At 35.8% G+C, this 14805-nt stretch overlaps 1 protein-coding gene across 7 annotated transcripts in view; it reads left to right on the top strand.

The window, feature by feature from the left end:
* Positions 1-14805, top strand: part of LOC115215227 (basic immunoglobulin-like variable motif-containing protein) — a 103064-nt gene that overhangs the window by 51183 nt on the left and 37076 nt on the right. For 2 of the 7 annotated variants that reach the window (XM_029784451.2, XM_036505308.1), the window contains one exon: positions 11767-11845. The exons of 2 other annotated variants lie outside the window; for them this stretch is intronic. In XM_029784451.2, coding sequence (XP_029640311.1) covers positions 11813-11845 — 33 coding nt within the window. In that variant the 5' untranslated portion in view covers positions 11767-11812. Of the gene's footprint in view, positions 1-7403; positions 7664-11666; positions 11846-14805 lie in introns of those variants that run through there. 3 more of the 7 variants (XM_029784450.2, XM_036505307.1, XM_036505306.1) reach the window with 2 other exon arrangements.

Here is a 14805-nt window from a genome sequence, read left to right as displayed (position 1 = left end):
TGGTTACAAAAATGTTAACTATCTATCATTTCGAAATTATTATCAACTTCAGTTTGACTTTAATCTTTCCATATTCCTAATCAAAGTTATTCACAGTTCTGTAACATTATCATCCATCCATTCCCTCTGCAGATATATGTTAAAGCCATGGGTTGTAACAGATATCTACACTGAAAATTACCTGATGGTAATATCATATCATACAACAGATATCATTGTGTAATAGTTACTAATACATGTCTCTTTTCACTATTTATTTCTAGCTCATGTCTTCTTTATTTATCTCTTAATATAATACACTATCATTTAAATGTACAGCATCATAGCAGGAATTTAACATGCTTCAGTATTCACTAACTGCATCTGAGATCAATCTTCTATTAGAATTACATGAAAAACAGAATAAATCCTAATAACCCATTTCAGCAGAGATACAAAGTTACAGAAATAGTTTAGTTGAAGCAACATAGAAATTATTTCAGAAAAGAATTGCAGCAGAAACATTCTATCACTGTATTACTGAATTACTGTATTACTTTCTTATCATTTCAGTATTATTCCATTGAGCTAGATTACATACTCCTCATCATATTTTGGTCTCATCTTTCATGGTTAAATCTGGTTCACAATTTCTCTTACACATTTGCAATATTTGTTATATTTGCTGTTAATCAGAAACCTCACTGTATCTCCAAAAATGTGACTGCTTCATCATATTTCCTTAGAAACCATACAAGTTTCTAAACCATTATCAAATTGTAGCTGTCACATTGCTGCTTATATTATAATATTATTTATATTCAGTTTGGGTGAGAAAAAGCACAAGCACAAACTTATATACCAAAAGAGTTAACTTATTCACAGCTTCTCTACACTTAGATTTCATACTAACTTCTTTGATGTTAAATAATGGTACAGCAGCTACACAGACAGACATTCTTGACCACAGTCACCCAATTAATTAGCAGCTAGTCATAGACACACCACACCACACTACACAATACCATTACAATACTCTGTACATTGTTGACATATTGATTTCAAATTTTGGCACAAAGCCAGCAATTTGGGGGTAGGACATAAGTCAATTACATTGACCCCAGTGCTTAACTTATATTATAGACCCTGAAAAAAATGAAAGGTGAAGTCAACCTTGGTAGAATTTGAACTCAGAACATAAAGATGGAGGAAATGCCACTAAGCATCTTGCTTGGTGCTGTAATGATTCTGCCAGCTTACTGCCTTTGTACATGGTTGATATATTGCATAGCCAGAGTGCTACATATTGGGCCAGTGAAAGTGCATGGCCTAATGGTTAGGGTATTGCTTCCACAATCATAAGATCATTGGTTTAATGCTTGGATTTGGTGCTTTGTGTTCTTGAGCAAGGCTCTATTCTTCACATTATTCTAGTCTGCTCAGCTGAAATTGACTACCAGTCAGGTGCAGGTGCCTTCTCCCTACAGCTCTCAGATTCTCAATGTTCCACTGAGTCAAGGATGGAATGTCTGAGTGTCTTTGTCTACTTGTGACACTGTAGGCAATTGAAATAATTATCAAAAACATGGTGCTAACTACCAAGTCATTCTCATTAACAACTGACAGTTAATATATTAATCAGACATAATCTATCAGCCCAATCCCTTAAACTTATATTTTCAGATTAGTTTCAGTTTTCCAAACTATCAAACTTAGATTTTGTTTTTGTTATCCACATTATTGTTTAACCCAGATCAGCTCTGACTGAAGAGGTCTGTGATCAGAGATATGTCAGCTGTAATATCATATACTTTTGTTACCAAAACTGCATGAATTAGAGTTATTAGAATAACCATTTAGAGGCTCCCGCACTGGCTTTCTTTGATTTATTTATTCTCTGTTAGTGGTAGGAGCAGGGATTGCTACTTTTACATATACACCTGCCCTTTGGCTAATTTTGAACAGAGAACCTTTCAGTTTAATAAAAAGTTCAATTACCTTATATATTTTGCTTGAGTCTCATTTTTTGAAAGATAAGATTAGTTGTCGAGAAAGCAATAGTACAGTTTTAACATATATACTGTGGCAACCATGATAACTTTAATTAATAAAGACTGTAACCAGTTTTAGGAAAAGTAGACATACTTACACAATGCTTAACTAAACCAAAGGCAAAGTAGGCAACTCAAAATAACTTAGCAATAACTAAGCCCTGATGTCACTGCAATATTTATTTCTGACCCTAAACTGAAATACATCAATTGGCACAAGTAGAACTCTGTTAAAAACATTACATAGTTTCAAAATGTTTCTTGAAGTTAAAGACAAATGTTAAAAGAAATGAAAAACATAGTATCAAATATTTTGGTTATGAATCACTTCTCACTGAAGCTACAAAATGGAATATATTGCTCTCATTGCTGAAAATTGTGGTATACCTGAGCTTGTGGTGCACCTGAGCACTGTATACAATAATTTCATTATTAAAAAAAAAAAATTCAACTCACTCATAACCAACTTGCCTCCCTCAGGAATTAGAGGGAAAATTGTCCCTTAAATAGCTTAAGAGGGAATAATGCTTAGCTAGTCTATCACATTAAGTCCATGCAAAGCTAAATGGACTTGACCATCACATGATAAACCAAAATGGACAACTAAGGGTAAAAAAGCAAAATGCAGATACCTAATGGTAAAGAGCAATCCTACACACCAATAGCTGTAACTATGTCATCACCTTTTGGATAAATCAACTGATGCAACAATTCATTCATCTTCCCAACAGATGAATTAACGTAAAATTGCATCAGCAGATGTGCTTATATCATTGCCTTTCAGAATAATCAATGGCTTAGACCAGACAGTAAATTGCCAGGCATTTCTAGTCATGTCAGTGAGTTAACACACCATGTTTTTGATAGTTGTTGTGGTTATGATAGCCACAGCTGACCAGTTATAAAGTCATTCAATTCAGACACAGCTTTTACTGGCAACACACACAGAACAGCAACCAGTTGATCTTGACTTCATATAATAATTACCATTGACTCACCAAACTACCTTTTACTAGCTATTCAGGTACTTATCCTTTTCGTTGCCAACAGTTTCTACCAGTTTTCCTGAATTTTTCTCATAATACATGTTGTTCTCCACACTATGCAGCTGCTGCACTATATGCACACATATACTGCTATGCCACATGCAACTGTCACTAGTTGCAACAACTTTACTGTTTCTGCAACTTCTGCTATTACATGTTTTACACTATTCAACAAGCTGCATTCACAGGACTTTCTACATGAGCACGTACATCCTTTAGGTTTACTTGAAGCTATTGTGCACATCCTGCAGGCTTACTTGCATCTTTTATTAACATACATACATGTAATGATCGTGTGTTGTGTGTGTGTGTGTGTGTGTGTATACATGTATACAGGGTGTTTGGGCTAAAATTGACAGTTTTCATAAAAAGTAAAGAAAACAAATTATTCCAAATTATCCCATCCAAACATAAAAGTATTTAAAAAATATATATATCACCTCAATTATGTCTAGGAGATAACAGTTTACTCATAGTGACCACCCTCAGCTTCCATCATAGCTACAGGAACCTGGCTCATGCATTCTTCACTGCATCCCTGGGAAGATCTTTAAACACCTCCTTGATCTTGGCCATAAGCTTGGCCTTGGCATTGCAAGAGTCTTTCTCAACCACACCCCATATGTAGTAAACTATGGGATTACAATCAAGGGAATTAGGTGGCCTTAAATTGGAAATTGGGGCTGGTGAGATCAAAGAAATTTTTCAACAACTACTTCTGACTCTTTCTGAAGGTTTGGCAGGGAGCTGAATCCTGCTGCCACACATAGCCTTCCAGCAGCAATAACTCTCCAGCCAGTGTTTGACATCAATTTCCAGCAGCTTCACATAGCCATCCGAATTGAGCCTAAGGCCTTGTTCTAAGATGTGGGGATGAATTCTAGTATACACACACAGAATTCTTTCAGTGTTCCTTCCTGTTGGCCATGGCTTCATAGTCTCGATTGCAGTTGTCCATATCACATATTACAACCATTACAGTGTTCACAGAGCATTGAGCAACAGTCATGATATTGGCATTTTGATACCCAGCACAAATCATCATGACACAGGTAACTCTCTTCCAATATTCAGATGGCTTCCAGTCCTCCATGTCAGCTAACTTTTTCTCAACTACAACTTTAATCTTTGTTGTCTCCAATACCATTGGCTTTTCACCAATACATCAAGCTGTTACTGAAAAAAGGGAGACACAAAAATCATCAAATTTATCCCAAACACTTTGTATAAGCATCATCCCAAAACTTGCAGAACACTATGTCCATTTCTATAAATGTACCATTCACTTCTTTCAATGTATTTATAACATTCATCTTTTTCTGTTTGTATTCTTTCTATATATTATTTTCCTGATGTTGAAGTTTCATATCATATGTACTATTTATAATGATTGATATAACTTGTTGAAGCTACATCAATTTATTGAGCAGTAGATGATGTTAATAAAAAATATCATTCAATATATATCTTACAGGTTTGGTTATCATTGACCGAAGTTTTGATTTCCCTACAGCATCATCATCATCATCATCATCATCACTTCACATTTGTTTTTACCTGCTGGCATGGCTTGGATTTGTCATAGTGTCTCATCATTTGCCTACAATCTTTATCATCTGATACACATAATAACACAGGAAAACAGTCATCTTTTTTGTGGATTAGCTTGGTTTTTACGACTTGATGCCTTTCCAATCATCTTTACAGCATAGTTTAGAACCAGTTTATCATGTCACCAGCTCAAGAGAGATTGTCTCTAATGAGACCAACAAACTCCGTTCATGTTCATATTCATTCATAGTTGTAAACATTCAACTTTCATAATGTACTATATAGTTACTAAAGTTATTAACCTTTAGCATACTGGAGGAGCATCATGTCACCATATGAGTTTTCTCCCCTCTCAATGCAACACATTGCGCCTGCAGCTACGGAGGAGAAAACTCTATGGTGATATAATGCTCCTAAACATGCTGAAGATTAATCACATATTTTTAATGCCAGTTACCTTCGATACCAACATTGTTACTAACTCAGGAGAAAACTGTCCCTTGTCAGTCACTATCTTACATTATTCAATCTACTGAACAGTGATTGATGACATATAGACACTAGGATTCTGCACTGCCTACTTCACTAACACTACTTTTGTACTGGTTGCTCAAATTAGAAGAAATTGCAACCAAATCTCTCCCAGATTATACTATACAATCTTTAGTAAAGGAAGGACACTGGATAATAGAAATTGGTGTCTTAAAAAAGCTGTAGTAGTCATGACTGGAATGATTACAGGTCTGTTGGTTCAGGGCTGACATGGATCTGAGCAGCAACTACAAATCTAGAAAATAAGTACCAGTAATATTCCTGGAAACATTTCCTTGAACTGTACTCTTAACCTATAAAAATATTGTTTACTCAATCAAAATTATTTGATCTCTCTCTTTCTCTCTCTCTCTCTCCTTATATCTTTCACTCTCCTATCTCTCTTTATTCCAGTATTTTTTTTTAATCTCATGATAAAATGTTAAACCTACAGACATATTTAGTACTATATATCATCTAATGGTGGTGCTAATATATATGTGTGTGTGTGTATATATATATATATATATACGAGGAGGTATGCAAAAGAAACCAGAATTTTGCAATACAACTTTATCCACTTAGTTTTACATGTTTACACTTTTATCACCTTCAAAGTATTCTCCGTTTGAAGCAATGCAATGGTCCAGATGCATTTTCCACTGTTGGAAACAGTGCTGAAACTCTTGCGAAGTGATGCCTTTTAACACCTCTATTGTATTTTTCTTCACTTCTTCCACATCTGCAAATTCTGTAGCACCAGCTTTCGTCACTGGTGATGATCTTTGAAAAAAGGTCTGGATCAATTTCCAACTGGTTTTTTTTTTTTTCAGTGCACAACACGCATTCAGCCATGATTGGACAAATTTTGCTGCAACACTTTTCATTTGTAATTCCTTGCTCAAAATTTGTTGACTGGAGCTCCAGAGCATCCCAGTCATATCAACAAATTCGTCACTTGTTCAGTGATTATCATCCAAGATCAGTTCATGAATTTTCATGATGTTTCATTCGTTCGGGAGGTTGACAGTTGCCCTCAACAGGGTTGGTCCTCAAGCGACAAGTGACCATTTCTAAAGCATGAAAACCACTCATAAACTTGTATTTTGCTCACAGCAGCATCCTTGTAAGCTGCTTGAAGCATGACATTTGTTTCAACTGCGGTTTTCCCCAGCAGAAAACAGAATTTCACAGAAACACTTCATTTCACATTGCTCTAGTCCCTTTTCAATCAAGGAAGTGTGTTGACCTGCTCAACTAGCCAGCAGGGTGGTGTCATTCTAGGGTTAAAACAATGCAAAGCCCATTGTGACCAGCGATGTGTAACAACATCTGATAGTCTGGTCAGTCACATGATCATGATATATACTCATGTGCATATATATATATATATATGTGTGCACATGCACACAATGAGTATATCGGGATAAATTATCCAGGCAGGTGCTTTAATAACTCACAGGTATATTCTAGGTTCTGGTTAAAGCATCAAGGATCTCTTAGAGTGAGCAATCCCACTGTAATTCTTCTGATGAGTAAATCTGGGTTTGCTTCACTGTATTATGAATATATGGAGACTGGTGCATCTAGAAATTTTTCTTTTAATATAGTAGTTAATTATACACAATAATTAATTATGCTGTATAATTAAGTGTTAAATTAAAAGAAACATTTTTTAAGATGTATCAGTCTTTGTATTCTTTTTAATTGTATTAGATTTACTTTCCTGAAAATATTCATAATCCAGTGAAGTAAGCACAGATTTACAATATATATGTATGTGTGTGTGTGCTTAATTAAAGTTATTAATCACATATTTCTAATGCCAGTTACCTTCAATACCAATATTGTTACTAACCCAACTGCTCCTTGTCTATCACTACCTTATATTATTCAATCTACTGAACTCTTGCAGATAATGATTGATGAAATATAGACATTAGGATTCTATGCTGCATACTTCACTTACACTACTTTTGTACCAGTTGCTCGAGTTAGTAGGCATAGCAGCCAGACCTCTTAAGAGAGACTTAGCTGCTGATTCTAAACAGGGTGAACCACCACATAGATGCTACAGTGGCAGCATAATGTTGGAGTAGTATTTATCAGAATTGATGAGAGAATAACAATAATAAAAGAGCGGGTCAACCAAATAAAGAAGCCCTACCCCTAACACTCCTGCATTCCAAATAAAGAATGGGGGATAGTTTGTATTAATATGAAGTTTGCTAGTTTCACTGTTAGAGTATATTTCCTACTGATGTATATATCATGTTCTGTTCTGTTGCAAAAGAGCTATTCCTCATACAAGTAACTACTACATCAGCTGACCCAGTGATTCCCTGACAGTTGCTAAGGACTACTCCCACCTCACCCCACAAACCCCACACTTTCATGTTTGGGCTTTTTGCCACTTTTCTTGCACTTCCTGTTGCCTCTCAAATGCCACTCTTTGGAAATACTGGTTCGATGGAAACTTTACAGCAATGTTATCCTCCTTCTGTTGTAAGTACCATCATTTTATATCCATCCTAGTAGAGATTTCCTTCTTACTCTCAGAGAGAATATTCTGGCAAAATAGTTTTGATCAAGTAAACAACTATATCTTCATCATCAGGTAATCTAAATAACTCCAGTGTTTACTTCTTATACCAACAACAGAGCCTCCATCAGCTAGAAATAGCAGCCAAGTTTCCTCAAACCACACTGTACTGTTTTTATATATAAAGAAGAAAAGGATCATGATCATGTATGGAACATGTTTTGATCATCAACCTACTCAGTCAGGATTGATCTAGGGTTAAACATTAACATATAAAAACACATCTGTTAAAATAGTTTTGTTCTTTGTTTTGTTTGCATCAAGTTAAAGAGTTGAGTTAGTTTTTCTTTAACTTTATTAGTTAGAAATGTTATTGTTACTAACATTGAAGTTATTTTCTTTTTAATTTTGTTAGCTAATTAAAAGCAGGGGATTGGTAGATTTGTTAGAGTATTGGCTTGAATACTTTGTGATTTTTGTTCCAGCTATCTGCATTCTGAGTTCAAATCCTTCTGAATTCAACTTTGCTTTTGATCCTTTCAGGGTTGATATATAAAGTACCAGAGCAAGGTAGTGGGTAGCAGTTATGTTAGAATGTTAGATGAGGTTATTTCCTACAGTCCTTGTTCCAGGAATGGTGAAGTTAACCTCAGTGGAATTTGAACTCAAACCACAAAGACCTGGGACAAATACCACAAGGTATCTTCATCTTACAACTCCACCAGTCCACCAATCTGTGTGGTACTTTCTTTACTGGCCCTGAAAGAATGAAAGGTAATGTTGACCTGAGCTGGATTTGAAATCAGACCACAGGGAACTGACACAAATACCACATGGCATTCAAGTCAACATTCTAAAGTAATTTTTTTATCCAACTTAACATGGATGTCTTGTTAGAACACTGAATACTGAATTAATAGCCTTGCGAAATCTTCTCATATAGGTGCTTGGTGCATAGAAGCACTCACATAGATCATAGCAGATCATCTGTCATGGGCTCCGGAATTCTCGTAACACATTTCATTCTGCTGGACCTCATCAGTGGGAAGTGTGGGTCACCACTTGCCAGTCAAACTGCCATCATATATAGAATACCAGTAACTTTTCAGGCACTGATGTGACTAATAGCCAGCAGACTTGTTAAAAAAATTAATTCTGATGGAAGCAGTATTAATATCAAAAGGTAATGCTTATATCCAACTTAACAGGGATGCCTTGTTAGAACACTGAATATTGCCTTATTAACATTGAAAGGTCCTCTCATATAGGCACTTGGCACATAAAAGCACCTACACAGATCGTAGCAGATAAGAATCATCTATCATGGGCACCAGAATTCCCCATATCATATGATTTCAGTCTATTGGACTTCATCAGTGGGAAGTGCTGGTCACCTGTATTCTCAGTTCAAATTTCACCTCCAATTACTGACCTTCTCATAGCAAGAAATTAGTTTTTAGGGCTTTGTTAACTAGTATTAGGACTCCAATATTGGATGGAGCAATGCACTGGCAAAACTGGACACACCACACACACACAAATTCTTCTGTACTCTATCATGGGCACCAGAATTCCCCATATCATATGATTTCAGTCTATTGGACTTCATCAGTGGGAAAGTGCTGGTCACCTGTATTCTCAGTTCAAATTTCACTCCAATACTGACCTTCTCATAGCAAGAATTTAGTTTTTAGGGCTTTGTTAACTAGTATTAGGACTCCAATATTGGATGGAGCAATGCACTGGCAAAACTGGACACACACACACACACACAAATTCTTCTTGTACCATGTTTCCTTCAAAGTAGGACCCTCTGTATGTAAAGGATAAGCTCAGGAGAGAGTGGGAGAGAAGCAAAGTAAACTGTAAAGAAATCAGCAAGGGGACAACTGAAAACTACTGTTGCATCTTTCCCAAGAAAAATCGTGGATTGTCTGACTTTTGGCATGAAGGTCCATGAATGCCAACACCTCTCCTGATAACGTCTCAGAACTTCTGGTAAGCACCTTCTATATATATTATATATTATAATATATATCTATATTATATATATATATATATATCTATATATATATATATATATATATATATATATATATATATATATATATATATGAAATAATATTTAAAAATGGGACAAGAAACGCAACAGGTGACAACAAAACATCCAGACTGATGATACAAAAAGGGGACAAGAAAAAACAAGGACAGGTCATTCGGAGTTTTCTATCCTCAGTCGAGTTCCAGATCATCTTTGCAGTTTCAGCTGGTTATACTCGAGACTGCTCCAATTTGGCCAGCCCCAAGAAAAATCTAACTTAAAAGCACTTGATTCCTTGGAAGAAAGCAGCAAATGTATACGAAAACAAAGACAGGGGGGGGGGACAGAGAAATGGTACACAAATACAAATGCAAACAATAGGTGTCTTTCAATTAAGGATGAATTAAATTAAGCTGGCGTGTGTGGAAGTAAAGCCTTACAGCAGGGACATCAGAAATGACAGGCACAGGGAGGAATATAGATGTTGCACAGATGGTAGTTGAACCAAGAAAGAAAGGTCAGGCTTGGCTGAACACCAGTCACATGGACGGAGAGGAGACAGGTAGAGGCAGAGGGAAAGAAGAACTAGGGAGGGACGAGAAAAAGAAAAGAGACAGAGTGAAGTGAAAGAGGAGGGAAGGTGAGAAGGAAGGGAAGGCCAAGAAATGTGAGAGAGGGGGAGCGAAAGAAAGAAGAGTGGAAAGAATGAAGTAAGTGTGCCGGGGCTGAAAGAAAGAATAAGAGAGTTGTTTTATATATATATATATATACACATACACACTCTGTAATCCCTCAACTGTCACGGGTGTTGCGTTCCAAACCCCCCTGCGATAGGTGAAAATCCATGAAGTACTGTACTGTATATTTTTTTAATTATTTTCATAATTTGTAAATATTTATTTTATTATAAATGCAAGACAACACCAGGGAGGAATAATAAACCGCAATAGGTGAACCACTATTTGGCAAGGGATTACTGTATATATATTTATATATATATATATACATATATAAGAGATAATGGGGTCATTGAGACCCAAAGGTGTTAGGTAATGCTGAATAAGTACTATAGACAGACCATAGTTACGTTCCAGATTCGGTAATATTGTGAATAAAGAGGTTCAACGTTGGTTCTATATCAAGACCTTCTATCTATAAATGCTCTAATATCTATACCGCCTTGGTTTTTTTATCTCATTACACAAAAAATTCATATATATATATATATATATATATATATTCATGGGTAAGGCCAAAACAATGAGAAATAAATGTAGGTATTGTGGTAAAGAAGTTTGCTTCATAAGCACATTGGCCAATTAGTAGAAGCAAAAACAGTGTGGAAATTCATCATACGTATTTATGTGTAAGTATGTGTGTCTTTGCTAGTTTATATCAGCAGAAGATACAAAAATCTCATATAAGGAATTCCCCACCTGCAAATGGTGGTTCACAAACAAAATGTTTTGCATCTGTTCAGACTCATCTCTCTTTGTTGTCAGCATCATGATGGAAAGCTCTAACTAAGGATGACACTACTGTTTACAAAATTGTGATTGTTTCATGTTTGCATTCATTTTTCCATATTAGATGAATATTTTATTAAGGCATTGTTTTACAGCCAGATGGATGCTCTTCCTGTCACTAAACCTTACCTGTTTTTCAAATGACGGATATAAAATTATAAACAGGAATAAGTTGCTTAGGTATCTGCTGAAATCTTGAACTTATCCAACTTCCCAATAAAAACAAAGAAGTGGATGTACAGTGGTGTTGTTGTTGTTGATGATGATGATGATGATGATGATGATTACAATGAGTGGTATAAGTTCCTGGTGGAAATTATATGCTTGTGGTAGAATTGGTGAAATTATTATCATTAATCATTCATTTTAACTATTGCTTTTTTTTTTCACTAATTTTAGAGGTGTGAAAATATGATGTTGTGATGTGCAAGCCTTTCCCAAGGGTATTAATGGCACAAGTGGCCAGCAATTAAAACTCAGTTTACTCCTTCTGTTATAGGGGTTTGCCATTTTAGACTGTAAAATATTAATTCAGCTTCAAGCAGATGTCTAACAACTATGGATTTGTCCCTTCCTTGGTAAGCATCACAGCAACATTAAAGTATAATCATGGAATCTTTTTACACTGTCTGTGGCTATATTTGTGTGTGCTCTTGTTCTTGTCGTTGTTGTTTAACACTATCTGTGATTGAGCAACTTATGCTCAAAAATATTCCTGCCATGACCATCTTATCTTTTTGAAGTATGTAGGACTATATTAAGATAGTAGGGTGTGATTTGAGAAGCTTTAGCAGGCTGAGTGACCATGTTGAGAAAGCTTGTCTCATTGGCACAGGTGTTCTCAGGGCTGGTTTTAAGCCAATTAGATTTGATCAAATTGGGCCTCATGCCAAGAGAGGGCCCCCATCCAAATACTCAAACAGAGGATGCTATGAAGTTTTAATATATTATTGTGGCTAATGATGGAGCTTCAAGCTTTCAACACTTTTTAGCTGGGACTGGCATACTATATAAAGTATAAAACATCAATCTTCAGCTTTTGTATAGCAGAGGGCTCCACTGACAATTCTCTAATTGAGCCCTGCACTTCCTAGTACTGGCCTTGGGTGTTCTTATCTGATACCCCTCCTCAGAGTACAAGTATCTGAGAGGCCCATCAAGGCTACTGAGCTCCAGCTAGTCTGCTGCAAAGATAAATACAGGTGTTGAACACAAGTCATGAAACTTATCTTTCATTGATCTTGCTTCCAATAACCAAATCAATCTCAACAGTAATTATAGTAGAAGTGTGACAAATTATTTGAAAATCACTCAGTTCTAGCATTTGATCCTCAGAAGAGAAGAGGTTGGAAAAAGAAAAAACCCAAATTTGCTATCTTTGATTTGGTTTTCATGCCTATCCTCGCCTATGGTCATAAATGTTGGGTAATAACTGAGTGTCAAAATGGGATTCCTCCAAAGGGTCTCTGGAGTAACATTACTCAACAGAGTGCATAGCTTGAGATCTGGAATCTCTCCAGATCAAGTTTGTACTCTCTGTAATTGAAAGGTCATAGCTCCTTTACTGTGGACATTTGATTAAAATGTCATAGGAAAGAATCACAAGAGAGATTTTTCAAGCTGAACCAACTGGTGGGAGACCATGGAGTAAACCAAGAGTAAGATGGTTGGATAATATCCATAGTCTCAGTTGGTTGCACTTGGGAATTCAACCAGAAAGTCTAATGCTGGTTGCTTCTAATAGAATCCTGTGAAGAAGGTACCTGAGGATTCTCTTTCCATGGCCCTCTCAGGAATAGTGTACAGAGAAAATGGAACTTCTTTCTACTCCAATGTGTGTAGATTCTAGTCTAACTTTCATCCTATGCACATCCTTTTACTATTTCACCCCATATCTCTGCAGTCCTGACAACTCTTTGTCTTCCAGTATCTTTGCTATAGAGTATGTGTATGTCTGAGTTTACTCTTGCCACGCATCTCTTTCACCTGAATATGAACAACAAAGATTTCTAGTTACTCTAATTCACAGTCTTCCCTGTTCTTCACATCTGTATGTTGTCTCCACCACTCTCTAGACTTTTGTCACCACCAACAGTTGTTTAACAGTCTCCTGTTCTCTGTTGTGGATCTTTATCTCAACATACATCTCTATGAAGTAGTTGTTGCATCACTCCAGGTTAGCTCTTATTTGTTCAATTATTTGATACAGATTCTTTTTACTTCTGTCTTGTGTGTGTTTGATGTTGGTATTGGTGTTGGTGTGTTATGTTTATGCTTTCTTTGGTTTTTATCAGACTGGCTATTTCTGTTGTGTAATTCAGGTTGTATTTTTTACATTACTTTTTGGAATATTTTTGTCTATAATTATTTTGTTGATTGTATGTACGTGGTGTCAGTGTTGGTGACTGTGGTGTTGTTGAATATATTTAACAGTCTCTATATTTGTAACTGTGATGTTGTTGAATTATGTGGTGTATCTTGATTTTGTTTCTGGGTGGAATTGGTTCCTTTGGGTATTTTTGAATTTTCAAAAGTATTTTTATTTTGTTCATTGATGTGTTTCAGAATGGTGATACATAGACAGTTCAAGGATAATTAGGGAGGATGGAAGTTGACATATGGTAGTGATGAGTTAGTGTATTGAGCAAAAAGTGTTTGTAGAGGAGTTGTAGTTGACATAGTGAGAAATAAACTTTTCCAGATGTTACTTCTTGTTTTATCTGTATTGCTTTTGTACCAAGTTTTCTTGTGTTCACTAAAGTTTTTATCAGTAAATGAGAGAAAATAAGGTGATATGCTTTAGCTGCATAACCTGGTGGTGGTGGTGGTGGTGGTGGTAGCAGTTGTGTGTGTTTGTGTGTGCTGATAGGAAGTCAGTAGTCTGATACCATAGGTTTCACATGACTATAATTGCAGTTATTTAATCAGAGTTTGGTTAATGGGTGACAACTCTGCCATTTAAATGGTGGAAGTATGGTATGAGATTTTGTAAGTTTACAGATTATATGAACTGTCAGAAATCATGAACTGGTGACCAAAGAGAAAATATATTTAAAGGGGAGTAATCATTCAGAGACTATAGTATTAGTTGTTTCCCTTGTGGTTTTTCTTGGTTATAGGTATGCGTATACATGATCATGCGCTTGTGTTTTCATGCAATTTGTACGTATATTGTATCAAGTGTCTCCAATATGTCTACCTCATAGGTAATCATTCCTATTTCTTATCAACCATTGTGTATATGGTGTGACTGAATATTGAGTGTATAGTACCATCACTAGACTATCTCAGTGTCACTGCAATATGGTTGATAGATAATTGGGAACAGAGTATACAGTACCTTATGTTGCATAGCAGATGTATGAATAATGGGTACAGGTTGAGAGAGAGGCATTCTTGTTTTGCATCCATGTCTTATTCTTTGCCCATTGTTATTATAAATATATATTCACAAATTTTATATGTAAATATTGGTGTGCGTTCAATTTATATTATATTCTGAAAATGATGCAAAATGCTTTCATTCATTCTTGGGAAG

The sequence above is a fragment of the Octopus sinensis genome, linkage group LG8 (assembly GCF_006345805.1).
Source record: "Octopus sinensis linkage group LG8, ASM634580v1, whole genome shotgun sequence".
Classification (NCBI taxonomy): Eukaryota; Metazoa; Mollusca; class Cephalopoda; order Octopoda; family Octopodidae; genus Octopus; species Octopus sinensis.
Note: the sequence above shows the minus strand (reverse complement) of the source record. Positions and strands in the feature narration are given on the sequence as shown.